The following is a 27,020-nucleotide window of genomic DNA, read 5'->3' on the forward strand; positions in this document are numbered from 1 at the left end:
TATTTCTTTTAAGATGGCTGTCGTTGTTTATAGTTAGAGCAATGTTTTGATTTGTGAGATCAGTGCCACTCTGTGAAGGCGCCACTATCAGTGTCAAAACCAAGTGATAAGGGTTAGCACACCTAGCTCTTGACAGGTTAGAGATTAGGTTTCCCCATGCTAGGGATATTTTACATTTCATGTTATTGCAAGATTTACGACTCATCTTCACAATTCTGCTTCTTGCATTGTTCATTATCCTACTCATTGCAGCTCATGCATCTTACAGTACACTGCAACCCATTGAAAACTCTCCTGCATCTCCTTTATTGCCTGTGTGTGACTGAGACTTGTTGCGCATGTGAGAAAAGGGTAATATCCATTCCACTACAACTCCTCTGAGATGTCGCACTCTAAGAGTCCATGCGTAAAGGCTGCCAGAAATCACCTTTTACTGTTTGGGCTTTTGGTGAGGTTCTACTTGTGAGCCGGGAGGGTTGGGCCAACAGTTGTGACTTGTCGTAGGATTGGCCTAGTCATCTACAAACAAAAGTGCTGTCATCCCTAAACCAGCAGTGTCGCCTAGGAACGAGACTCCAACTATGACACCCCCCGAAACCTACTGGTCCCTAGTGTGCTGGCTGACTGGTTTTGACCATTCTGCCACCACAGATGAGTTTCTGACTCCCTGGAGTGGAGAGCCCCTGCTCTCCGAGGTCAGAAACAATGCCTGCTCTGGAAGGAGGTGTTATCTCTGCCAACAGGATAGCTGGTAAAGTAGCCCATTGGCTTCTACCCTACACCCCCTAATGCCCCTAAATCTAGTATTTAAGGGAGTCCCTGGCACCAGAAAAGCAAATCCTGCAAACCTAAAAGAAGAAGACTGACACTGAAGAGACGCAAAAATAAGTACAGAAGAACAGCAACTGACTTGGCGCCAACCCTGCCGGCCAGCCTGTTGTCCGACAATTGTGCTAAAGACTACTCGTTCTGCAGCTGCCTGTACATCCAAAAGCCTGGGAGGACTGCCAGCCTACTCTCAATCCCAAGGAACTCCTGTGTAGTAGCGGAACTGCTCCCCTGCATCCTGCAGGCACCCCAGAAGAGGTATGAGGACTCTAGACCACCAATATCTGACACCAGAAAGCACCACTGACCTGTGGCCCCTACACAGATTTGAAGTGGGCAGACAGTGACAGAGTGGTTCCCGAGCCCTCCAGATCTGAAGCCCACCATGGGTTTGCCAACTTTGGACTTTCTGATGCCGCCTACTGCCTCTCTGTGCAGGCCTCCTCTACCGTGGATGCCTCCGGTGACAAAAACCCAACGCTTCAGGACACCTCTACACCCAGCCGCACCGGCCCGAGGAGAAGAGGACCAAAGGTGTCCCTACACCCACAAGTATCATGAGACCTGCACCCCCTTGTTGGTTCAGACAGACTGTCCCCCCAGTCCCACCTTGTGGCCGCTTCCTGACCGGAACGTTCCCGTGAATGGGACACTCAGTCATAGCACACCTCTGCAACCGGATGCGCCACAGCCTCCTGAAGTGACCTATTGGAGTCGCTGTGGACTTTCCCCCATGCTCACCGTAAGTCCCGAAGAACAGTCCAGTACGTCGCTGTTAAGCGCTCAAATGCAGTACATGTTTTTTCCCCATTGGATAACATAACCACACCCAAAAATTGCACTAAGTGTCAACTTTTCAGAACCGTAAAAATTAATATCTCAAAACGTACTTACCTGATCGTGAGGATCTTGGTGCCTACAATTATATGAAGATAAGTGTTATTTTTTAAAAAAAATTAGTGTCAGATTTCTTTATTGAGTGTGTGTCTCCCTTGCTGGCTCTGTGTGTCCAATAAATGCTTAACAATGTCCTCTAATAAGCCTAACTGCTCACCCACACTACCACAAAAGAGTTTTCTGGGTTAATATTTTAACCCCTGTTCGCGAATAAGGGTTGCCCTGGACTATCTGTATAGTATCTCATTATATTGGTACACTACATATATAGCCAGCTTCAACATTCACCACCCTCCAAATTTCTTGTTCACAAACCTTGAAAAGAAGCTTACGTTCCTTTGTACCCCTGATACTTACTTCACTATGTGTTCAAGGAGACTCAGTTCTTCCTTTCAAGGTGAGTCAATGTAAATGGAATTCCTTCCTCAGAAGCCTGGCTAGAGTATTTTGAAGAACTATGTCTAGAATGCACAAGTTGGAGATTATTCTTAGCTGTACTGAGCGGAACCCCGGTAACCAGCCCCCATGCCACAATATGGACAAGACAGGAAGGAAATCTGTCTAGGGAGTTCGGTTGTCCTAGCATGGTCATGACCTTTACCAGACAAGACCACCCCTCTTTCTTTATGCGGTGCTTTGTTGTTTTGTTGTCATGATATGATGTACTGTGTGTTGGACTCTCTTTGGCCACAGTATCCCTTCTACTTATGTGCTTGAGAAGCACCAGAAGAGGATTGGATTTAACTTTCTGTTTCTAGCTCTGTTGCCTGTAGGCTGAGTAAAGTTCACACCAATGCAGGGCCCTGAGATATCTTAGTGCGAGTATTTATTTTTATCGACTGTAGCCAAAACGATTCTGCCCATCAAGGGGAATATCTGTAATTCTAAACTGTACTTTCATGGACTTCCTTCCACTCATCTCAAGCTTCAGTTGGTAAAGTTTGCCTGTCTGTTTCTGGGAAGACGCACCCTGGAAGTACAGATATTTCCTAGTGACTGACATGACTCAGAAAAGGTAAATGTTTAGAGCATGAGACTTATTGGGTATAGAAAATCTACTGTGTGTATCCACAGCCTACAGCATCTAGCTGTCTGCTCCTTTTATTAGAGGTGGGGGTTGGTGCAGCCAATGCATCTCTTTCTTATAAAAGAAATAGTCTGCTAGAGAACTAATTTTCAGAAAAAAACTGATTCTTGAATCCCCATCCCGCCATTTTACCTTATGTGATACTGCAGACAGAGGTTGATGGCAGATTGAGAGGGCCTGGAACCAGTGAAAACAGATCTTCAGTTTGAAAACAGTCTCAAAAATAATAGATCTTGTTCAAAGGTGCGGACTGCAATTTTTACTTTGGCTGCCTCCAGCACAAAACAAGTCTTGAAAGATTTTCATGTTGTCAACAGGACACTGCACTGATGAAAAGCAGGTAGGGGGCTGGGTCAGATGAAATCAGGAAGTAAGCATCCCACTGAGGTTCGAGAGTTGAGTCTATGCCTGGTGCATATGGTGCCTGGCTGCACCCATACCATGTATCGCCTTTATTTAGTGTTATTTTTTGGTTGCTGAGGTGTTTTGAGTTACCAAGGAGTCTTAGGTCATTGTGTAGGAACTGGGTTTCTGGAATACATAGAGGTTCTTAATCATTACAGAATTCCATGACCCCCTGGATCACAGAATTAAGTCATGGCCTACAATGAAGAGAATGTGTTGAACGCTATTTTGTAGATCTTTACTTTTTTTAGTGACATACTTGGAAGAACGTGTGGTCAGAAATAACCACAGTTTTGGCACATACAATGGAAACTGTAAGGATGGTTTCTTGCTCAGGAATTTCAGTTTTTTTTATCATGACATCTCTACTAAACAAACAAAATTTATAAAATCGGTCGTCTCGTAATTGCAAACTGTAATGGAGTCACTGTCTTTGTTGATAAGATTTCAACATAAAGTGGATAGATGATTCAAAGGGAATGGGGAACCTGACATCAGTATTAAGCATCCCGGAACATCTTTTGTTGTGTTGCAGTGTTTGACTTGTAAGCAAGTGACACAAGACTTACACCATTTAGGTATACTGGTCAGTCTTCTCCATTAGGCAGGTGTACATTGCTTTAACTTATCCTACCCATAACTCATGATTCCTGATGTCTTGTCACCCTCCCTTGAAAATTCGACTTTGTTCTTTCACAGTTCTTCTGGATGAGCTCTGGCAAATTAGGCTTTCTTCAGGAGTGTGACAGTCTGACAAACATCACACAGCTGCCTTAACCATCCTCAACCACTTTATTTTTGTTGTAGAAAGTGCAACTCAAAAACCAAACACAGTGTTGATCTTCCCTAGGTGAAATGGAAAGTACACACTATTTTAGTTCAAGTTCACTGGAAAAGTCACTGGAACTGTCAAGTGAAGGACAGAATGTGAAGGCGAAGCCCAGTGCAACTGGATTGTTGTAGGAAAGTACCCTCTTTTCTTGGCATGGTTAGCCCATTTTCTGCCTGTTGGCAGTGTGTTTGACTGTGTCCTCTAGGTCTTCCTCTGGGGTGGGCGCTCAGACTCTGCTTGCAAGATTCCAGAAGGATTCCTTGGCAACATCTGCTACTACTTCTGGAACTGCGACTGGACCCTCCAAGAAGAACTCTTCTGCAACATTGTTTCCACGGCTTCTATCATCTTCTGTAACATTTCCACTGGCTGTGCATCCACTGAGGGCAGCGTTTTCTCAGCCTGCACTAGAATAAAGAAATAATCTCTTTGGGGTGAAGCAGTCACTCCCCTGCATCCACAGGCACCAATTGCAACGACAACTGGCTGCGTAGATATCCTCTCCTACTGAGCTGCGTGGATCCTGCATCACGGATGGTGGTCTGTAGTAGTCCTCTTGGTCCTCTCTGCCAGCTGCCAACTTTGGTGGAGGTAAGCCCTTGCCTTCCCACACAGGACAGTACCCCCGTGCAGCTGCCAAGGCTTGTTTGCATCTCCTCTAAGGGAACTTCAGGCTACATGCAGCGCCAGCCCCCAGCACTCCTTCCTGCGACCCACAGCCCTCTGCGTGGTTCTCCTGCGGCATGGGATCCCTTTCTGTAGTGCTGAGTGGGCTCCTTCTGTGTCCCCGTCCTGTGGGACTCCCGTGGGTGCTGCCTATGCTTCAGTGGGCCCTCTGTGTCGTTGAGGATCCCCTGTGACTCCCCCTCCTGGGCTTTGCTGGTCCCCAGGCAGCACCACTTTTTCACCAACTGCAATATTCATCTTTGCCAAGGCTTGTTGGTGGAATTCCTGCACAGACACCCGTCTGCAATCTTCCTTCTATCGTGGGCCGTCTTCTGCATGCCTCAGGAACTCTTCTCCGGCTCCAGGTCTGCAGTGCTGACCTGTTCTTCATCACCGTCGACCAACTCCTGCAAGTACAGCTGGGTGGGAAGTAGTTCCTACTCCTCCTGGACTCCACTGTGACTTTTGGACTTGGCCCCTTCTCTCCAAAAGTCTTCCTCTCCAGGATACCACTGGTTTCTTGCAGTCTCGTCTGGGTGTCTTCTTTTCCTTCCTTTTCGGTGGTTTGGGGAAATTCCAGTGATTTACTCCTGCTTTCCTGGTTGCTGGGGTTTACTGTGTTACTTACATCTGTGGTTTTCTAGTACTCCCAGCTAAGCTGTACACATTACACTTACCTAGGTGGGGGTCCTGTGTTCACATTCAATTTTTTTTTTTATATGGCTTAGGCTCCCCTTAGGGTCACTATTGTTTATTTGCAACTACACTGTTTTCTAACCTTTTCTATGTCCACTACTATTTACTAGTGTATATAATTAGTGTATTACTTATCTCCTATTGGAGGGTTGCCTCTCTAGTAATTTGTGGTATTGTGTGACCAAAAATAAAGTATCTTTATTTTTGTACAACCAAGTATTTTCTTTCATGTGTGTAAGTGCTGTGTGACTACAGTGGTTTTGCATGAGCTTTGCATGACTCCTAGATAAGCCCTGGCTGCTCATCCACAGCTACCTCTAGAGAGCTTGGCTTCTAGACACTGCCTACACTTCACTAATAGGGGATACCTGGACCTCATATAAGGTGTAAGTACCTTAGGTACCCACCACACACCAGGCCAGCTTACTCCAATTGTGTTATTAAAAAATAAAACAAACACCTGCAGGATCAGCTACCAGTACCTAATATTGGATGGAGGAGGAGGTACTACTTACTTAATGGTTTTAGTCAGTTTATGTTTTTTAAAAAGATTATAAAACATACTTCCACCTACAACCAAAGGCCGGAGGGATTAAAGAATGAAAGCACAATAACAGGAGAAGAAAGGGAGGGAAAGAGGCATCAGTGGGTAGGGGGCAGGGCTAGGGAAAGTAAAAGGTAAGGATAAGAGGTAAATCCTTGATAGTTCCTCATAGCTATTAGCAAGATGCCCCTAAAAGGTGGGCAATAAAAACGTACAGGGTGCCATTTCTGATATTCAGTAGGTAATGTGGGGCGTGCATGTGAGACCCAGGATTTGTAATTATACCAGACATGTGAGCTCTCGGATTTCATCGGACAAAAAGTGTATATAGTCTCCCAAGGTTTCTTAAAACGCGGCAATGTATGTGACGTGGTTGCTGTTGGCTTCTCCATGCCTAAAAGATCCCACAGTTTATAGAACCAGTCCAGGTGGGTCAGTACCTGGTCTGATCCCCAGTGTACCAATAAGACTTGTTTTACCGCCCCCAGCGCTAGCATTATGGCTCGCCCCTTCGGTGACTTTAAGCGGGTTAGGTAGCCCTAGGAGTATGTAGCTGGGGTAATCGGTGTAGGTATGTGTTCCATATTTTATAGTATCTGACAACACATCCTCCCAGAATGGCTGAATCTTGGGGCAGTGCCACAATATATGTGTGAGCGTACCTGGTTGTCCGCAGTGTCTCCAACACCTCCAGTTGCTATCCTTTTCCATTTGACTAATCTAGCTAGTGTGTAATACCAGTAGTGGACAATCTTAAGCATCGATCCATGGCGCTGCAAACAGATGTGCTGGCTCTGCGCCAAACGACTCTCCACTCCTTGACGGTGAAGGTGCATTCACATTCAAGTTCCCAGGGCTTCTGCGCTGGGGATTTGCAGGGTTCTAGGGGAGCGATAAGGAATTTATATATGTCTGAGAGTATGCGCTTATCAGTTGAGCGAGTGATCAGACACTTTTCAAGCGAGGACAGGTGGAGACTTGCGTGAGGCCAAATGTGGGGCTGCTGTAACCAGTGCCTAAACGCCATATATTGCCAGTAAACAATGGAGGGGAGGCCATAATGATCTTTAAGTTGTGTAAAATCCATGATGCCCTCCAGGTTGAAGACATCTCCCAGCTTCTTACAGCCAGCCGTTTGCCAAGTATTGAAGGATGGGCCCTGTGCTGCTGGTGTAAAATCGGGATTGCCTATAAAAGGGTGCCAGGGGTGATATGTGGGAGGAGAGTTTATGCTGGAACTGCACTGCATCCCAGACTCCCATGGTGGCCCGCACGACTGGCGAAATATATACAATGGCTGACAACGAGGTTTAGGTAGCCGGGGTATTGTGCAGAAACTGGTCCATTCCACAATATACCGAATAGGGAATGCCCCATCCACCATCCGCAGGGGCCAAGTAGTTTTTTTTTCTGCCATATGTGCCTTTCTCCCGCCCCAGACAAAATCATCATTGAGGTGCTGCAGTTTATTAATACCTGGGGGGGAAGGGGAAGGGTTGCAGTGGTAAAGTGCGCATGACATAGAGCAGTTTTGGGAGCAGTGCCATCTTGACTGCTGCCTGTTGACCCAGCCACAAGAGTGTGTGTGTACAAGTTACTTTAAATGTATAGTGCTAAATGTTTGGCTTAGTAAAGTTGCTGCATACCTGAGCTCATTTTTTAAAATTCTGTTTTCCTTTTAAAAAGCACATTTTTATTGGGTCAACAATTCAATTTCACCCCAAACAGTTTTTATTGTTACTGGCTTCTTTTTAAAATAATAAAAAACACAAAATGTAATTAATATATTTAGCAGGGTAGAACTTATAACTATTAACTATATATATTTACATGACCTTGCATCATTCTTCAACACCCCCTTTTTAGTGTACAGCACTAATCCGAACATATACATAGATGCATATAGATACAAACATATATGAAGAAAAATAGACTTTGCAACATGCTGCAGGAGTTGCACATTTGGGGGATTATTCAGTGTTTATGGCTACCAATGAAAATTCCCTTATGGAGATTCAACATGTATCTTTTCTGATGTGTTTTAGAACTGTAAAAGTCAGAGAATACAAGAGCCGATATATTAGCCACACAGGGTGAATTCAGAGATCCATTTCCAGCCTCCTGGTCATGGAAATGTCTTGTACACTTTCAATTGTAACTAGTTTCCTATTGGTTCTGAAAGGACTATTGTAAGAACCACCACATCCTGCTGCCTTGTGTTGTACTAGGAGTGCAGGGGCACTCCTTAAAAGGTTCACAGTGAGAAAAAAGTGCACAAAATATATGAAAAACCGGGGGCGTGGCCGATCACCACCTAAGATGGCTGCACACTGGCTGAGCCCCGCAACCACAGATTCGAAAAACGCCACCATCCGCTCAAATCTCCGTTCTCAGCATGCCATCGCAATCTCTGTGAAGCGAGCTCCGAATAGCAACACTAAGTGGATGGCTTGAGGAGAACCACTTCATCCTGAGAGACAGCTGCAGTTGAAAACTCAGCAAGACGAGGTGGACTGCGTTGCGTCCAGCACCGGGCCGTGCCTTTGCAGGGGTGGCTGACGGACTGTGTAGAGCAAACAGGCCAGATAGAAACCTGCAGCACCGCACAAGTGATCAGGACCAGGCTGGTGGTGATGCCCAACTGAGTGACCTGGTGACCAGCAGCGGTGAACACCGACACTGTTGCTCCCTTCCCCCTCTTCTTATGAAGCTAGACCACCGGATAGCAAGAAAGCATTGGCCCCGGCGCAATATCTTCACAGGAGAGGCCAGAAGAAGAGGGCCTCTCCCTCCACGTGAATCGGCTCCTGGACTGAACCGGCAGTGGTGCGGGAGGGCCTACACAGGTCGTGGACTGCTTAGAGTGGAGTGCCTGTGATCTGGCGGAAGAAGCCCCTGGCCACGCGGAGGCAGCCCGAAGTAAGTGCCTGGCACCCCAGCGATCTACAAAGTGAAAGGGTTCCACCTGTGGGCTATTCCACCCCCCTGCGGCCCCCAATGGGCCAGAGAGGTTTCACTGTCCCGCTGGAGGCTCGATGGCATCTACTGCAAACAACAGGCGAGGATGTGTGGCCTAAGTATCCGAAGATCTGGCTGGTAGTGGCAGTGGGCTCCATTTAGCAAGATCCTGGGGAGCAGACAGACCCCTGTTAAAGACTGGGAATCTGATCTGAACTGGTGCCAACAGGTGGAACATGTGGTATAACAGAGTAGAGGCTGCCTTAAGAAATGGGTGAGGGTATGGAATAATTGGCGAGCCTACAGGGGATGAAGCAGGAAGGGCAAGGGAGATGCACCTGGGGGTAGGGCTGGGCATGTTGATCCCTGTTTGCTATAGGAATGTGGTTTCATCACATGAATGTAAATGCTTTTATATATGATGTGGCCAGTTCTTCTGCTTGTACCATGACCTGTGGCCGTGATGCCTATTCCACAACTGATTTATCATCTGTATGTACTGTGCACTGAGCAACTGTTTAATATATATATTTTTTAAATATATCAAAACGTGAAATGCTTGTCACAAATATTTGAAAATACACACCAGTTAGAGAAAGGGAACCTTTGCATGGAGGAAATGGAGCAATCCTCTGTAGAAGCAAACCAAAAAATCTCCACAAGAATGTAGGCAGCAGGAAATCAATCTTTAGCCAAGATGTGGAATGGTGGGAAGTTGATGACATACCTATCTAGAGAGGCAGATTGATGGTGCCCTACTAGCAAACCAGCAGCGCATATTTAAACAGTATGTTTTCCACTAGAGAGGAGGATTACTACGGTGTGTTTGAAGGAGTAACGAAGAGTCACATTTGGATGAATCAATGGTTTAGGAATTCATTGAAATTTATGAATTTGTTTCAGTACAGACGCCAATAATTTGGAATTTAACATCAAAGGAAATGTTCCTTTATAGCTCTGTAAACTAGTTCATAGGGCTCTTGACTGTATTTGAAAAGCATGAAATAATGGAAAACACAGTATGCCAACAAAGGTTTTTTGACTCACTATTCCATTTGACATGAGGTGATGCCAGTGGAGTTTTCTGCCACTGTGATTCTTTTTGTAGAATTCTTCGACTTCTGGTATAAGGTCCTCCAATTCAGTAGGCAGCGACACAAACACCTTTTCAGAACTTCGTGACCATGCACCAGCATTTAGAATTTTTATGTTCACAGAATCAGCTGAATAAAATGAAATATTAAAAGCTGAGCACAAACAAAACTTTTCAAATTGATAAAAAAACATTTTTCTAACCCAATGTACACTGTAGTAATACAATGTACTAAGGTTCCATAATAATATTCCTTAAAACACAAAATGTTAGGATAAAAGTGACAGACAACAAGGCAATAGGTATACTGAAAGACATTGACCTATTTGAAAGAAAAGAAACCAGTGAAGAGCCTTAAAATATAGTTAAAAGGCAAACATACCTGGCAATGCTAAACGATTACTCTTGTGCATTTCCTTGAAGGATTGGTTAAGATCTTCAGACACTTTGATATCCTGGAACATTCTAGCTAATTTATTCACATAGTCAGCAGGCATACCAACTTCCTGTGAAAAAACAAAAAAGTTTAAAGTCATTTCTTAAACATTAACATACTCAAACAGAAATCCATACTAGAGTAAAAAAAATTGATATAAAAATGCACCATATATGGAAATGAGCTTGCACTGGTTCCTTACAAATAAGTACACATGTACTTTTCTGGCAAATGATTCAAACCACATCATTAGGCATGCCATTCAGTCTAGGTCAAATGATGCAGATCAGTACTGTAGGACTATGGCACTAGAATACCAGTACATGTCAACTGATAAGGTGCAGAAGATACAAAAGCAAGACATGTAAGAACATATGCTTCTCTAGCATCTTCAGTATGCGCACATAAACTACAGTAATCAACAGTGAATATCCATGGAAAGGAGGACATTGAGGAATGATCACTAAAAGCATTAAATAACACTCAAGAAACCTTCCCTACACTCTCAGGGGTAAATACTTACCAGAATACCTATTCTTCTCTTTGGCAAGGTTATGTTTACTGTATAAAAAAATACTTGCAACAAGTGGTAAACAAGTATGAGGGCTTGAGGCAAAATAAAATGACTTGTTAAAATTTGTAACGTACTTTGACTCAAATGGACATCAGCATTGGGGACAAAATACTAACAGTGATTGGTGAGGGCTGGAAAAATAAGTTACTTACCTTCAGTAACATTATCTCCGGTGGTTACTCTATCTAACCGCAGATTCTTTTAGAATAATCTCCAGGAGCCAGACTGGATCCATACCAATACTCCTGCTTGCTGCTAGGTGGTGCCATGCAGCTCTGCATCAGATTTGTACTGTAACGGAAGTGTCAGAGGAGAGCTGCACAAAAGGGCCACACCTGCATACACAAGTCACTTACTGGACTCTCTCCATGCTCCTGAACATGGAGCACCAACAACTGTCAGTAGCAGTGTGCAGATCTCTAATTTTTTACCTTTTTAGATGCAGAAAAGAGAGAATGGGGAGGTGGGAGGAAAGTGAGGAATCTGCAGTTATACAGAATATCCAGCAGAAATAGCATTACCAAATGTAAGTACATTTGCTTCTGATGTTTACTTCTAACCGCAGATTTCTCAGCTTTAGAACAAATATCAAAGCACTACTTCCCGAATATGGTGGTTCTGTGGAATATGCTCGGATCAGAAAATCTTGCAGGACCAAACAGTGAAATGCCCTTCCCATTTGGACTCAACTGTCAAGGCAGCAGTGTGGTGTGAACGTGGTCACTGATGCCTACGTCAGGGCTATTCATGTACCAAGAAAAGGTACTCAGCATGCCAAGGAAGTGGTGACAGCCTGTTCAGGATGGTGAAGAAGCCGGATTTGGGTTAGCCAGATCAGTTGGCACCTGGAGGTGGGCTCCAGGGTTCTCAGATGGTGATGAAGATGTTTCCCCTGGTAGCAATCCAAATGGTGCCTCGCTGCAGATCCTTTGGGCCCAAAGGCGCACAAGAGGGTGCCAGAGGAGCATAGAATGACCTTCTTTATCGATCTGTTCCAGTCTGATGATTGCCTGAGGAACACAGCTCATTGAGAGCAACTGTGGAATCTACTCCTCAATCAAAGACTGGGAGCGAGACTAAGTGGAACCTCGATGGCCTCGCAAATCCTCTTTAGGTAGAGAGTAATGAGAAGGGATTAAGTCCCTCTTCAACGTAGATTTGGGCTGGGGCTTATTGAAGGTCCATGGCTTTTTCAGACATTTGGTGACGTACAGCTTCACTTCATGGTACTGTATTGCTTTTGAGTGCATGAGGGCTCATTTATTAAAGGACTTGAGAGTTTAACCCAGAGCCCAAAAATCAAAGCCACACCTCAGTGCCGTGACTGACAAGTTTTCTGCAGTCACAACATATTTTGAAATAAGTAGTTTTGGGAAGAGACATTGGCCCTCATTCGGACCTTGGTGGGCGGCGGAGGCCGCCCGCCAAAGTCCTGCCGTCAAAATACCGTACCGCGGTCGCAAGACCGCGGCGGGTATTTTGACTTTTCCCCTGGGCTGGCGGGCGGCCGCCCGCCAGCCCAGGGGAAAACGACCTTCCCACCATGAAGCCGGCTCGTAATCGAGCCGGCGGAGTGGGAAGGTGCGACGGGAGCTACTGCACCCGTCGCGTATTTCACTGTCTGCTATGCAGACAGTGAAATACTAGCGGGGCCCTCTTACGGGGGCCCCTGCAGTGCCCATGCCATTGGCATGGGCACTGCAGGGGCCCCGCGACACCCCCTACCGCCATCCTGTTCCTGGCGGGCGAACCGCCAGGAACAGGATGGCGGTAGGGGGTGTCAGAATCCCCCATGGCGGCGCAGCGAGCTGCGCCGCCATGGGGGATTCAAATGGGCAACGGAAAACCGGCGGGAGACCGCCGGTTTTCCATTTCTGACCGCGGCCAAAGCGCCGCGGTCAGAATGCCCAAGGGAGCACCGCCGGCCTGTCGGCGGTGCTCCCGCCCCCGTTGGCCCTGGCGGTGCAACACCGCCAGGGTCATAATGAGGGCCATTGTTCCTTTGCACACTAGATTTCACCATTTGGGAGTTGTTGAAAGACAGAAGAAAGCTGAATTGAAGCTACTGATCTGCATTCAAAGGCAAAGAAAGAAAGGAATGGACTTCAGCATGCAGGGGTGGTGCAATATGTGGCTCCGCTTTGTCTCTTTTAGGGAGGAGCAAAGTCAATTGTGACAACACTGTTATGAAAAGTTCCAGGATCCAATCTAGCGCGTGAGGAATATTGTAAAGGTGAGGAATCTGTAGTTAGAACTATCCATCAGAGCCACTTTCCATCTTACAGATTTGCACAACTGCAATGTTTTTACACAGAATAAACATCTAAGTGCAGAAGTGTTAGAAGCCTGCTGCTAAGGCTAATTTAATCAAATATCAGCATATAAGTTCAAATGCAACATTATGGTTTGCTGGTCTAACTTTCAGTCCAAAGAAGTTCATATTTCAGCAAAAGAAAATTTACTTTTGAGCCCCTTCAAAATTATACTTAACTGGTAATCTAACATGGGAATACCATCACTGCTATGATGAGCAGTTAATATTGCAAGATGTTCAGAATCTGAAAGGTATCACATTCTAGAATGTAAAAACATTTAGTAAATAAAGAACATATCACCTTAGCGAACAGCCTACAGAAAGACACTTTGATATGAAAATGTAACAAGCATGAGCCGCAGGTCTTCTGGCATCCTGAGGGGGTGTTTCCAATGTGAGACAACGGGGACTGTCCAGTTTGTAAAATTAAAAACAAGTGATTATGCCACAAGTAACTGCGTTTGATAAATTATTTTACCTGTTATCGCAGAGAGACGTTCTGTGTGGCAATCTCTCAAAAGGTAACTTTTTTAGACTAACAGTTTTGGAATAGTGTGTGGGGGGTGGCCAAGCCAGCCAAGGTGGCGGACGCATCCCAATAATGCTCTGTGCACTGACCAGTAACATCTGCTTCCATTAGGGTCAAAGACCTGGCGGGGAAGACAAAATGCTGCTTTGAAGCCCCCACGTCACACTGGTAAACAACTCTGGGCTCCTTCTGTGGCAGCTGATGGCCGCTGGCAGCCTTCAGTGAAAGGGCCTGACTGATCGGGTCCCCGTGTGCTTCCTGGTGCGCACTGGAGTTCCCCACTTCATCTGACTGAGATGGAAGTCTGGAGTTCCCAGATTCTTGCAGTGCTCTGAGACGAGCCCAAACTCCTGTGGCCCGTCACTCCAGCCCTGCGCTCGGGAGACGCTGACGAGCAGCCGGACCGCTGGCACGCAATTTAGGAGCAGTGTCCTGTGCCCAGTTGGGGGACTCCCTCAAGGGCTGGTTTGGCAGCTGGGCCTGGGAGACCATCCCACTGCACCTACGCTCCAATGATTCCCTTCACTGCCCCCTCCTCATTGTAATCCGTGGGGCCTGGCAGAAACAGCACAGGCCGTGACGCTCCCTGCTCCGGCCTGGAAGACGGCTTCCACTGCTTAAGGGAGCCAGCCCTGGGGGATAGTCGCCTCAGTCACAACAAGCGCTGCTGCACTCCTTCGCCTACATTTGCTGAACCCCTAAACTACCCTTGTCGGTGCTAGTCTTGAGGCACTGGAGAGACAAGGCGCCCTACACCATCTCTGAGCATTGCCCAGGAAGGCGGGCCCTGAAGCAATCACTTTGCTGTTGAGGTTCTTGCCCCATGGCGATGGGCCCCAGGGGGACATTGGCCTGCACCTGTACGTCCCTGGACTCCATCTAACTCTGGATACAACTGTAAGTAGGTGGCGTCGAGCCCTCCACACCCCCCTTCCATTTGCATGACAATGGCCACGCTGTGAAACAGGGGTGCAATACATTGTCCCCTTTCCCTGCCGACTAGTGACAACCTGCTGCTGTCTTTGTCCCCACATCCATGGACCCCCCCCCACACCTTGCTGGAACTCAATTCAAGGTGCGCGGAGGAATGAGTAGCACACTAAAGACTAATAACAGCCTCCTTCTGGCTTACTATCAACACCTGCAGAACCCTGGGTTGGCCTCTCCCAACTGGTCAGCACTGCAGCTTCCCCTCTGGATTCTCCATCCCACTGCCACTACAGGAAGGGCTATCCACTATAATGGACATTCCAGTTGCTTGATTTGGACACGCCTCCTCAGTCTTGGCGAGCCCAAGCCTACCCATACGAACCAGCCTACACCCGCTGCCCTATCGAGTATATTGCACAGCTCTGGTCTCACCTTTGCTCCTTATTCCCACTAAACCACAGACAATGGGCAGGCATTGCTATACCCGCGCCGCTTCTGGTGGTTCCTTCCTCTGTCATTCTTGGGAGCAACCCCACTACCTTCCATGTTGGACAAGGTGGAACAGGTGCTGGCTGCCATCAAACATTCTTGGATTTTCATGGAAACCAAGCTCACAACACTGGTCAGCGAGCTGAGCTTTCTGTGGAACGATCACTGCAAGCTTGCCGACAAGGTCTTGGATTGGGAAAAGGCCCTCGATACCTTGCAACCCTTGGGGGCTGACACCCAGGAGGCGACTTGAGACGTTTAAGTCTGTGTTTGACATCTTGAAGACAGAGTAGACTATGTGGAAGGTCACTCCCGCCGTAGCAATGTGCAAATCCTGGGATTGGCAGAAGGGGTTGAAGGCCAGCACCCCCTCTCGCAACTGGAGTCCTGATTCAAATCATTTACCCCTTAGACAACATCACTCCTTTCTTTTCTCTGGAGAAAGCGCAAAGAATACCTGCTCACAAATCCCCTCTGGGTGCGGCTCCGCAACCCCATGCCGGCAAATCTTCTACACTATGAACACTGGGATGCTATCCTGCAGGCGGCCCGACGGGCGAGCCCACTCCGAGTGGAGGCCAAGTCCATTATGCTGTTCCCTGACTACCTGCGCGCACTGTACAGCGTCAACCCTCCTCCTTTTTAGAGGTAAAGCACCGCCTGAGACAGTTGGGGGGTCCAGTACTCATTGCTGTTTGCAGCCCAACTTAAGGTTATCTCAAACCGGACCGCCACGTTCTTTAAGGACCCTAAGGAAGCTTGGTTCTGGGGGACCAACACATGGGGACCTGCTGCTGAGGCGGGCTTGTCCCCACCCAAGCTCCACCAGAGGAAAGGGAAAGGTGTGCTCGTGCCATGGCTGCGTCCCCTGTTCTCCAACAAATCATTGAGGGTCACAGATGAGATCTGCAGGCTGCAGCAAACCTGGGGGCCACCGCAGAAATCATTGTTTAAGAGAAGGGTCCACACATCTTTACATCAGAGGATGACCTCCTTTCCTCCAATGACTCTCCTCCAGAATCCCTTAACTCTCTGATTGGTGACCCCACAAACTGCAGACCGTCTGATCTGATTGTGTTTCTCTCCATATTGCAGGGACATTAAGTTTCTCCTTCATACCATAAGTATTCATGTCCTTGTCGACTAAACCTCTTCCTTGGTCTCTTCATTTCTCTTCACAGACCTAGGCGGCCGGTCCTGCTCGTGACCCTCAATATGGCCTCTATTGTCTTCTACTGCAGCCCAAATCGGGACCTTCCCCACTACTGATCTTCACCCCTTCACATGCATCGCTCAGATGAGACGCACCTCTTCAAGACTACTGACCGATTTATGCTAACTCATTGTTTTCTCTTGTGGAGCAAGATCCAGGGCGATCTTGGAGCAGGATCCCACTTCCCACACCCCCTGATACATAGGGCCTCTCGTATAATATGCTGCCCCTCCGATCTTGGTCACACCCACATGTTACACTAGGGTTTACTTTTTGACAATGCTCATTTTGGGCATACTACCAGTTGCGGTAGGCTCTTCATGTTGTTTCCCACCATATTACGACAAAGTTCACCTCTATCTTACCTTCCCCCTGCATGTTCAACAACGGCAGGCAGATCATACACGTATTACATAACTGGGACAGGGTATTCCTACAGGACAGGGATACCTCTGAGAGACTTCACATCATAGGTATCAGCTACTGTGCATTTCACGTGCTATGACAAGCCTGTTTGACATCAGAATCCTTGCCCTTACCCTTACCCTGTGTGTGGAAAGCATACAGCCCAGAAATGTTATGCACTTTACTCCTACTTTAAACGCCAACAAGCCCACACAGTCCTCCTTCAAGAGTCACACAACAACAACCAAGGAGCTAGACAGACTTTGCAAATGCTGGCGGGGTACCATCCACGCCACCACTTACTCCGCTTTTGCTCGGGGTGCCTTGATATGGGTTATCCCTGGTGTACCCTTTCAGGAAACCGGAATAACCATAGATAAAGAGGGCCGGTATGTCCTCCAAGTGCGTAGCCTAGATGCTCGTCCCGTACTTACTGGATGCATCTATGCCCCCAATGTAGATCAGGACACATTCCGGGGTGCTCTCTCTGCCGAACTAGCCCACCACACTCTGGTACCCTGGATCTTTGGAGGCGACTACGTGTTGCATCTGAAACCTGGGCAGATCCCACCCCCCCCTGCTGCCACGTTACCCCCGTTTGCACAGTATGACCCGCCTCCAGAACTGGGCACTGCATTGGTCCCTAGCAGACGCTTGGAGTTCAATGCACCCCAGAACCAAACTTTATTCCTTCCACTCCATACCCCCCAATCTCTTAAATACCCCTCATCTAGCATTCAGATTATCTGAGGTGTATCATCTCGGACCATGATGTCCATGTGGTGGATAAAGGATGGCTACCACTGAGTCCCCTGATGCCAACGTTGGGGCAGCCTGGAAGATTCTGCCTTCCGTGCAGTGCAGGAAGCACGTATCTGGCAGTATTTCACCAAAAATGAAGGCACGGCCTCCACCTGACCCTTAGAAGGGGAAGTCTTCAAGGTGGGAACATGGGGACATGTATGCAAAAGACAGTGGCGGTATGAAGGACACCGGACAGGGAGATTGTGGAGTCCAAACGTCTTCTTGTGGACCTTGGGAAGATGGCAGACAGAGACCCAAACAGAGGCCCAGACTGACATAACCGCAAAGACCAATTACACTGCCCTCCTTGAACGCTGGTGATGGTTTAATTTCTTGGCACATGCGCACTGCACAGAGAAGGAGATTAAATGAGGCCATCTCTTAGCCTGGTTAATCAGATGGGACAACGCCAGTCCTATCACAGAAATCCACTCACACTTGGGTGACCTGGTGTGCTTCCAAGGTGAAATACTACAGGGATTTCACATCTATTACTCCTCTATCTACCGACTCCCATCAGGAGACACAGTGAAAGCAGCCTTGCCTTTCTTGCAGAGGAGACACTTCCCCGTATTCCTGACTACACTAGAACCTCCCTAGACGGCCCTAAAACAACATTCAAGGTGGTACAAACAATTTGTGATCTTGTGAATAACAAAACTCCCAGCCTAGGAAGACTGCCACTGGAATACTGCCACTGGAATACTATACTACTTTCTCAGTGTTCTTGGCCCCGTGGCTCACGGAGATGCTCAAAGCAGACCACCACCTCACCAGTGAGCTACCACAGTCTCTCCGAGAGCCCCTCCTACTTTCTATTCTCAAGCCAGGCTGTGACACCTCACTTCCAGGGTCCTACAGACCTATCAGTATTCTCTGGGCTGATTACAAAATACTAGGTAAGATTCTCACTGCCTGATACTCCCAGATCGTTCCAAAATTAATATACATTGATCAGAATGGCTTTGCCCCAGGCTGGAGCACCTCCCCAAACATATGAACCCTCTTTCACATCCAGGATCGAGTCCAAGGCCACTTACCAATGGACAGCTGCATTATTTTGGACCTAGAGAAGGCGTTTGATACGCTGTCATGGGGCAATCTTTTTCCATATATTGAATGGGTGTCAGAAAGTGGTTGTTTGCCTACACCCGGTTAATTGATATGAATCCACGTCTCAAGTCTGCCTGGCCTGCCACATCTCACCCTCCTTTCCAGTGACCGGAGGTCCCATACAGGGTGCCAAATATACCCCCTTCTCTTTGCAATAGCGATGGAAACCTTAGCCATCCAACTATGCAGAAGGGACTGGGAATGGGGTATACCCCTCAAGGACAGAACACATACTGAATCATTATATGCTGACGACTTGCTCCTGTACCTCCAAGACATAACCTCTGACCTTTCCTGCCTCCATGATTCCAACAGCTGCCTTTGCAGTGGCCTCCGGATTTGCAGGTTAACTGGTCCAAATGAGTGATTTATCCCACTCTGGAGGGAGGAAGAGAGAGACAGAGAGGGACAGGGCGAGGGACAGAGAGAGAGGGTGTGTGTGTGTGTGTGTGTGTGTTTGTGTGTGCGCTGCAGCAGTGGTCACATTACATTGGTGAAACTAGCAGCAACTGCAGGATCGTGCCTATAGCCACAGGGTGCAATCTACTTTTTCCAGGGATTCTACCTTTTTTACCTTGTCAGCTGTGGGTGGCGATTGCCATGCATGTATGCTCTGTCACATGGGAAACCAACCTATATCCCAAGCTTCCCTGGTTTCTTCACGTCTGCAGGCATGGGAGCCTGGAGAGTGCACTCACTGCTAAGGGTGGGCGACCTGTTCTCCAAAGGGCCAGCCTCTCTCATACGACCAGCTGACTATAGACCATGCCCTTTCACTGGGTCAGTTTCTTACACACCGACAACATCGCAACACCTGCCACACTTTATGGGACGCACAGGAGATGTAACCAGATATCCACTCGGCCCTACAGACCATATTTACAAAGGGGGCTGGTCGACAGATCACGTGGCAGTACAAGGCCATTTGAGAACTCCTCACAACTCTGAGAACTCAGTGGAAAGGCGACTTTGGGAAGGTGCTTCACAACAAGGAATGGGAGCAGGAACTGGAATACCCCCAGCAGGTCTCCTGCAACTCCTGGTTCAAGAATATTTTATTAAATTTGTCACTCTGCACAGTGCATACCTCATCTCCACCCAACTGAACCAATATTGTCCATGCCCATGCTGTTTCTCACCCAATGCGGATCTCTAACACATGTTTTGGTCTTGCACAGCTCTACAAGGTTACTGGCAGTTGGTGCACAACACCCTACAGGAGGTCACGGAGTTACCTGACTTGAACACATGGGAGGCTTGAGCCCTAGATATTTTCAGATGTAGGGGGGAAAAAAAACAAGGTACAAACTCGCTTTGCGGCCCTGGCACTCCTCCAGGCCAGGCGTGGTATCAGATTTCAATGGCACTCCACCAGTAGCTGCCTGGCACAGAGTGATGCTCAAATGGGGAACTGTGGAGGAGGCCCTCCAATATGAGGAGGTTCAGCATCTATGTAAACTTCTTATCTCCCCTCAACGGGCCACCCTCCTTGCAGAATTCCTACATGGTGTGAACACAGATGATCTCACACCATAAGTTGAGCTGATAACATCAAAACCGTCACAGGCTGTGAAAACTTTAGTGACCTCCTTCATTGCGCATCACCAGAGATATGTGGCTCTCTGCCCTGACTATTACAGCATAACTAGCCCTCTGAGGATCATCCATGCCTACCCATGGGCCTTCCCCACTACCCAGTCCTGTCTTGATGGCCCAACCATCCATGGCTGATATGTTCTGACCAGCCTTGACATCGCCCTCGTATACAACACTGTCAACACCCCTGTGAGCCCCTCAGACATCCCTGCCTGTCACCACCATGCCTGTACTCTACCCCCTCTTCCTCGCAGGATATATGCCTCCCCTCCCCCCAGCCCTCAGTGAGTACTGCAGAAACAGGGCACAGATATATACTCACTGTTTGTAAGAGTCCTCTACTGCATATCTCATTATAAAAGTCTCAATACACTTATTTGAATTAATTATTGTTATTGTATCATGTTAACATGCTAATGTTTTCATACATATCTTTTTGTTACAGCACCTGAGGATGATGTACTCTGTCGTAACTATTGTATGCATTGTAAGACCCAATAAAAACACTTTTCAACACAAAAAACATTTTGGAATAGCGTCACATCTGATCACACATTTCCTATATGGTTGATAATGTTATATGTGTCATAGGCCTTGATGAATGTTAACAGTCTTTCATAGTTTGTAGACTGAAAGGATCTGTGTGTGAATTAATGAGTACAAATGTGTTAGGCCTGCTGCTCCAGGCCTCGTTAACATGGGTTTAGCTTCATTTCTTGCGCAGGCTAACAGAGTTTGTATGTGCTAAGAACTCATCCATTTTCTGCTCCTGACTTTAAAAAAGCCAGTAGCTTAAAATCTGCTTGCAGACTGACTTTGTGCAAGTTCCATGCTGGAAGAATATGAAAGTTATAACATTAGTATTGGTCTGTTTGCTAACTAGCTAAAATAATTATTGTTTTCTGCCTGGCATAACAAATAAAGAACCAACTGCAAAAGGCCCACCACTTACTCCACAAACCTTAATGCACTTAAAGTGTATAAAAGGACAAGTGATTCCTTACCTCTGAAGTCTTTCCCAGGCATCAGACTGGATCTGGAAGATTTTTCATGAGCAGTACCCCTGTGTGCAGATAGGTGGCAAATCTTCAGGAGGTTGCTTCTTGGCTAGTACCTAGCAGATCTTGATGCAAAGCACAACCCGACAAGAGATGGTTTGCTTCTGCACAGCCCAACCTTTCTTTCCACCCACATACTCCATAAAGAGTTGGTTGTCCACCCGGAACTCATGGGTACGATCACAGTAGAACGTCAATGCTCTTTGTGGGTCCAGGCAGTGGAGTCTCTCCTCTTCCTTAGAAGGATGTGGGGGTGCGTAAAATGTAGGCAAGGTGATAGATTGGCCTACATGAAAAGAGGTCTCCACTTTTGGCAGAAAAGAAGTTGCTGTGCGAAGCACCACTTTGTGAAGATATATAGAGAGGCGGGGTTACTTAGATGATAAAATCTGCATCTCACTCACTCTGCAGGCATATGAAATAGCTACCAGGAAAGCTATTTTCAATGTAAGAAGGCTGAGGGGACAATTGTGGAAGGCCACAAAAGGAGCCCAAATCAAGAAAGTCAGACCAAATTAAGGTCCCACTGGGGCATAATGAATGGAGAGGTAGGGAACAATAAGAAACTTAAACAAGGATGGCTGAACAGGCAACCTCAAGAAAGGCAGATGAATAACTCTTAAGAGTGCCAAACGCAGAGCCCTCAGAGAAAGCCAGGGACAGAAAGGCCACAATTTTTTTTCCAATGGCAGGCGTATACCGTCTTGGTGGAGGGACACCTGGCTGACAAGTTGACGTTACAGACTTCAGGAGGAAGGTCAAAAGCTGTCACAACTGCTGCTGCTCAATCGCCATGCAAGAAGGTGGAGAGTGGACAGGTTCAGGTAAAGAACACACCCCTGCTGCTACAACAGCAGATCTTCCCAAAGGGGAGTCTGATTGGAGGATTCGATCGACATGCTCACCTGCTTGGGATACCAGACTCGCAGTGCCCGTTCAGGGGCTACAAGGATGACTTTGGCCCGGTCGTTCACGATCTTCTTGAAAACTCTTGAAGGAATGGTTTAGGCTGAAAGACATACAGGAGGCCAGAGTCCCATTCGAGATGAAGAGCATCTCAGAGCGCGAGCCGTCTTAGAAACTTCAGCGCGCAAAACTGTTGACACTGCATGCTCTAAGTGGAGGTGAACATATCTAACCAAGGGTCTCCACATTGCTGAAAGAGACCTTGCGCCACCTCCTGATGGAGACGCCATTCGTGATCCACTAGGCATGTCCGGCTGAGTTCGACTGCTTTAGTATTCAGAGAGCCCACCAGGTGTTGAACCACCGAAGATATGCCCTGCTGTTCCAGCCATGTCCAGAGGCACACAGCCTCTTGACAATGGGTCCACGACCCCACCCCGCCCTGTTTGTTGCAGTACCATATGGCAAAGCTGTTGTCCGTGAAACACCTGCACTAGTCTTCCCTTGACCAAGGGGAGAAAGGCTTTCAATGCCAATCGGCTTGCTCGGAGCTCCAGCAAGTTGATGTGGAGCCCAGATTCTGCCCCAGACCAGAGTCCTCTGATCTCCACATCTTTTAGATGGCCACCCCATCCCAGGAGTGACATCTGTCACTACTGTTAGCTCTGTTTGGAGAAAGGACAGGGATCTGCCTCTGCCCAGTCGCAGTTCATTAACCACCACTGCAGATCTTTCGCAGTTCCCTCTGAGATCTGGACTATGTCGGAGAAATTCCCCTGAAGCTGCACCCACTGGAACTTCAGGTCCCACTGCTGAGCCCGCATATGCCATCTGACGTGTCACCAGCAGGATGCAGGAGGCCATGAGTCCCAACAGCCTCAGAGTGAGTTTCACTGAAATCCAGCATAGAGGCTGAAACATCTGTATCCTAGCTTGAATATCCTAGACAAGCCGCTCAGGAGGATAAGCCAGACATTGCACTGTGTCCAAAAAAGTTCTGATGAAAGGGAGTGTCTGAGAGGGAGTCAGGTGCGACTTTGGCACTTTCATAGTGAACCCCAGCAAATACAGGAGGTCCGCCGTAGTCTGGAGGTTGGAGAAGACAGCCTGGGACGACCTCGCCTTCAAAAGACACTCATCGACCTAGGAGAAGACTGACATGCCTGATCTCCGCAGGTGAGCTGCACTCATCGCCATCACCTTGGTCAACACCCAAGGGGCACTTGTGATGCCAAAGGGAAGCAAAGTGAACTGAAAGTGCTCGTGGTGTACTGTGAACCACAGGTAACGTCTGTGGGCAGGCAGGACTTGGATATGGAATTAAGCATCCTTCAAGTCTAGCACTACTAGCCAGTCTCCTGGGTCCAGAGAAGACAAGACCTGAGCCAATGTGAGTGTTTTGAACAACCTCTTGAGGAAGAGATTGAGGGTTTGAGGGTTCTAAAAATAGGACGAACAGGGTTGGCGAACAGGAGCCCCGGTGTTGGGTTTGGACCAGGTACCCAAAAGGACGTCCGTTAGTGCATTATTAAACAGGAGTAGGGGTTTGGATGTGAAGACTCCCGGTTGTAGAACTTTTGTCAGAATGTTAGTTTTAACTGCCACTGATGGTGACTGAAGGTGTAGGACTTTAGCTGCCCTCCGCACCACCATAGTGTAGAAAGTTCCATCCTCCGTAGCCACAGTAATGATAGAAAGCATACCAGTGTCTGGAGAAGTGTCCAGTCCACTGACTTCACCCAGATCCTCATGCCAGTTAATTTCCTCCTTGTTTATGGCTGGTACTGTAAAGGGTCCTGCAAACCCTTCCTAGTCCTGGCCGAGACCTAGTCCAAGGGAATAGGGCTCAGGATCACATCTAGGAGGCAAAGCTCCTGTTGGCGCTGGAGTCAGGGAGGACAATGGGGATGGTGCTGCTGATGAGCACCAGGAGCGTCGAAATCAGGACCGGCGCCTGGGAAGGTCAAGGTGGTACGATCGGTGCTGGTCCAGATACAGGAATGGATCTCTTTGGGGCCCATCGGCACAAAGGCTAAAGTTCCCAGCAGGAAAACTGATGGGGCCCCCTCTGACCCTAAGGGCCAAAAGGCATGTCGAAAGGGCTAGGCTCCCCAAAAATGAGGCGCATGGCTTCATTATTTTTTTTTTACTGGGCAGGGATCGCTCCGGTTCCTGGAAAGTCAGGGAGGCGCAGCCCATGCTCAGGTTCTGAAAAACAAAGCCTAGATTGACTATGCCCTTGCATTGCGCCGGCCGACAGGCAAGAAGAAGTCAAAGACAGCTTTGAATTCTTGCTTCTTTTCTGTTGCCTTGACTTACCTGATCGTTCCGAGGACCTGGAGTGGGACGACCACGACTTCAGACTCAGAGACCTTCCACATGACCAGGACCTTAACCTGTGCGTAGTCGCATGTCAGTCCTCCATCAGCTTTAGGGACCGCTCCTTCAAAGCCTTCGAATACATGGCCTGTCACTCGGAGCACGACTTGGGGTTGCGGTCCAAACACTACGAACAGACGAGATCCAGATCCATCACAGACATCGGCAGATGACAGGATCCTGAGGGCTTAAAACCTGTCTTGCATGACGACATCCACATGATGCAATACAGGAGGCAAACCTCAAAAATGTCCAATGAAAAATTTGAAAAGGCCAGTCAAAAACGAATGAGGGGTAGCTCTTCTCCGGATCATTGACTGATCTGGCACGGAAAGAAAAGAACTACCACTGGTGTGCCTGGGTGGCACCTATATAGGAACCGCAACTTTATTTACAGTGCAGGATGCTGACCAACGTGGAGCCGATCAACGCCACCTAACCGCATGCAGGGGTTCTGCTGACGAAAAATCTTTCGGATCCAGTCTGATGCCTGGGGAGAACGCACAGGTAAGGAATCCGCAGCTAGAATTCTCCATCAGATAGATAAGGTGGGGATAGCAGATTGACAAGCTGCCGGGCAGAGATGCTGGCAATCTGGCACAGATGTGATGGCTTGCTGGCAAAAATATATGCAGGGACGATGCTTGAATGCAAATATTATAATAAACTATTAAATCAAGCTGTGAGCCAGACAAAAATAATATAGCTTGGAAATTATACTAATAGGTTAAAGAACTGCTCTGGGGGAGGGAGGGGGGGAGGCTTTGTAGAGCACTGGAGGGGGACACACAAAAGCACACAAAACACACCCTCAGCGGCACAGGGGTGGCCAGGTGCAGTGTGCAAAGTAGGTGTTGGGTTTGCCATAGAAAACAATGAGGGACCCAGGGGTCACTCTGGCGATGCAGGCAGGGAACAGGGGTGCTTCTCGGGCCAGCCACCGACTGGGCCAGGATGAGGGTCGCCTGCTGGTCACTCCTGCACTTGTAGGTGGTTCCTCTCGGTCCTGGGGGCTGCAGATGCAGTGCTTGGTCCAGGCGTCGGGTTCCTTTGTTACTAGGGAGTTGCGGTGAGGGGGAGCCTCTGGATCCTCTCTGCAGGTGTCGCTGTGGGGGTGCAGGGAGGTCGACGCAGGATGTCCACGTCGTTGGAGTTGCCTGGGAGTCCTCTCTGCATTGTTGGTTGTCCTGAACTCAAGCCGGGGGCATCGGGTACAGAGTGTGAAGACTCGCGCTTCTGGAGGGAAGTTAGAGTCTCTTTAAAGTTGGTTTCTTTGTTGTTGTTTCTGGGCAGAGACACTGTCCTCAGGAGGTTCTTGGTCCTTTAGGAGCAGGTCAGTTCTCTGAGTCCTCAGAGGTCACTGGTCGCGCTGGCTGTGTCGCTGTGCAGGTTCTTTGAGTCTGGAGACAGGCCGGTAGGGCTGGGGCCAAGTCAGTTGTTGTCTCAGTAGTCTCTGTGGGGCTTTCCGGTCAACAGTCCTTCTTTCTTCAGGTTGCAGGAATCTGATCCCTGGGTTCAGGGTTGCCCCTAAATACTAAATTTAGGGGTGTGTTTAGGTCTGGGGGGCAGTAGCCAATGGCTACTGTCCTGTAGGGTGGATACACCCTTTTTGTGCTTCCTCCAGACTTGCCGTCACAAGTGGGGGCTGTGTCCGGAGAGGAGGGCATCTCCACTAGCTGGGATGCCCTGGGTCGCTGTAACAACAGGTATGAGCCTTTGAGGCTCACCACCAGGTGTTACAGTTCCTGCAGGGGGAGGTGAGAAGCACCTCCACCCAGTGCAGGCTTTGTTCCTGGCCACAGAGTGACAAAGGCACTCACCTCATGTGGCCAGAAACTCGTCTGGTTGTGGCAGGCTGGCAGGAACTGGTCAGCCCAACACTGGTGTTTGGACTGGTATACAGGGGGAATCTCTAAAATGCCCTCTGTGTGCATTTTTCAATAAATTCCACACTGGCATCAGTGTGGATTTATTGTGCTGAGAAGGTTGATACCAAACTTCTAAGATTTCAGGGTAGCCATGATGGAACTGTGGAGTTCGTGTTTGACAGACTCCCAGACCACATACTCTTTATGGCTACCCTGCACTGACAATGTCTAACATTTGGCCTAGACACTGTAGGGGCACAGTGCTCATGCAACTATGCCCTCACCTGTGTTATAGTGCACCCTGCTTTAGGGGTGTAAGGCCTGCAAGAGGTGTGATTTACCTATGCCACAGGCGGTGGGATGTGGGCATGGCACCCTGAGGGGAGTGCCATGTCGACGT

At 48.0% G+C, this 27,020-nt stretch overlaps 1 protein-coding gene across 2 annotated transcripts in view; it reads right to left on the reverse strand.

Annotated features, from left to right (window-relative positions):
* CUL5 (cullin 5) overlaps window positions 1-27,020 on the reverse strand; it is a 497,462-nt gene that overhangs the window by 109,784 nt on the left and 360,658 nt on the right. For both annotated transcript variants that reach the window (XM_069202325.1, XM_069202326.1), the window contains exons 14-15: window positions 10,389-10,512; window positions 9,961-10,136 (exon numbers count right to left, since the gene is read on the reverse strand). In XM_069202325.1, the coding sequence (XP_069058426.1) occupies window positions 9,961-10,136; window positions 10,389-10,512 (300 nt within the window). The remainder of the gene's footprint in view (window positions 1-9,960; window positions 10,137-10,388; window positions 10,513-27,020) is intronic.

The sequence above is a fragment of the Pleurodeles waltl genome, chromosome 8 (assembly GCF_031143425.1).
Source record: "Pleurodeles waltl isolate 20211129_DDA chromosome 8, aPleWal1.hap1.20221129, whole genome shotgun sequence".
NCBI lineage: Eukaryota > Metazoa > Chordata > Amphibia > Caudata > Salamandridae > Pleurodeles > Pleurodeles waltl.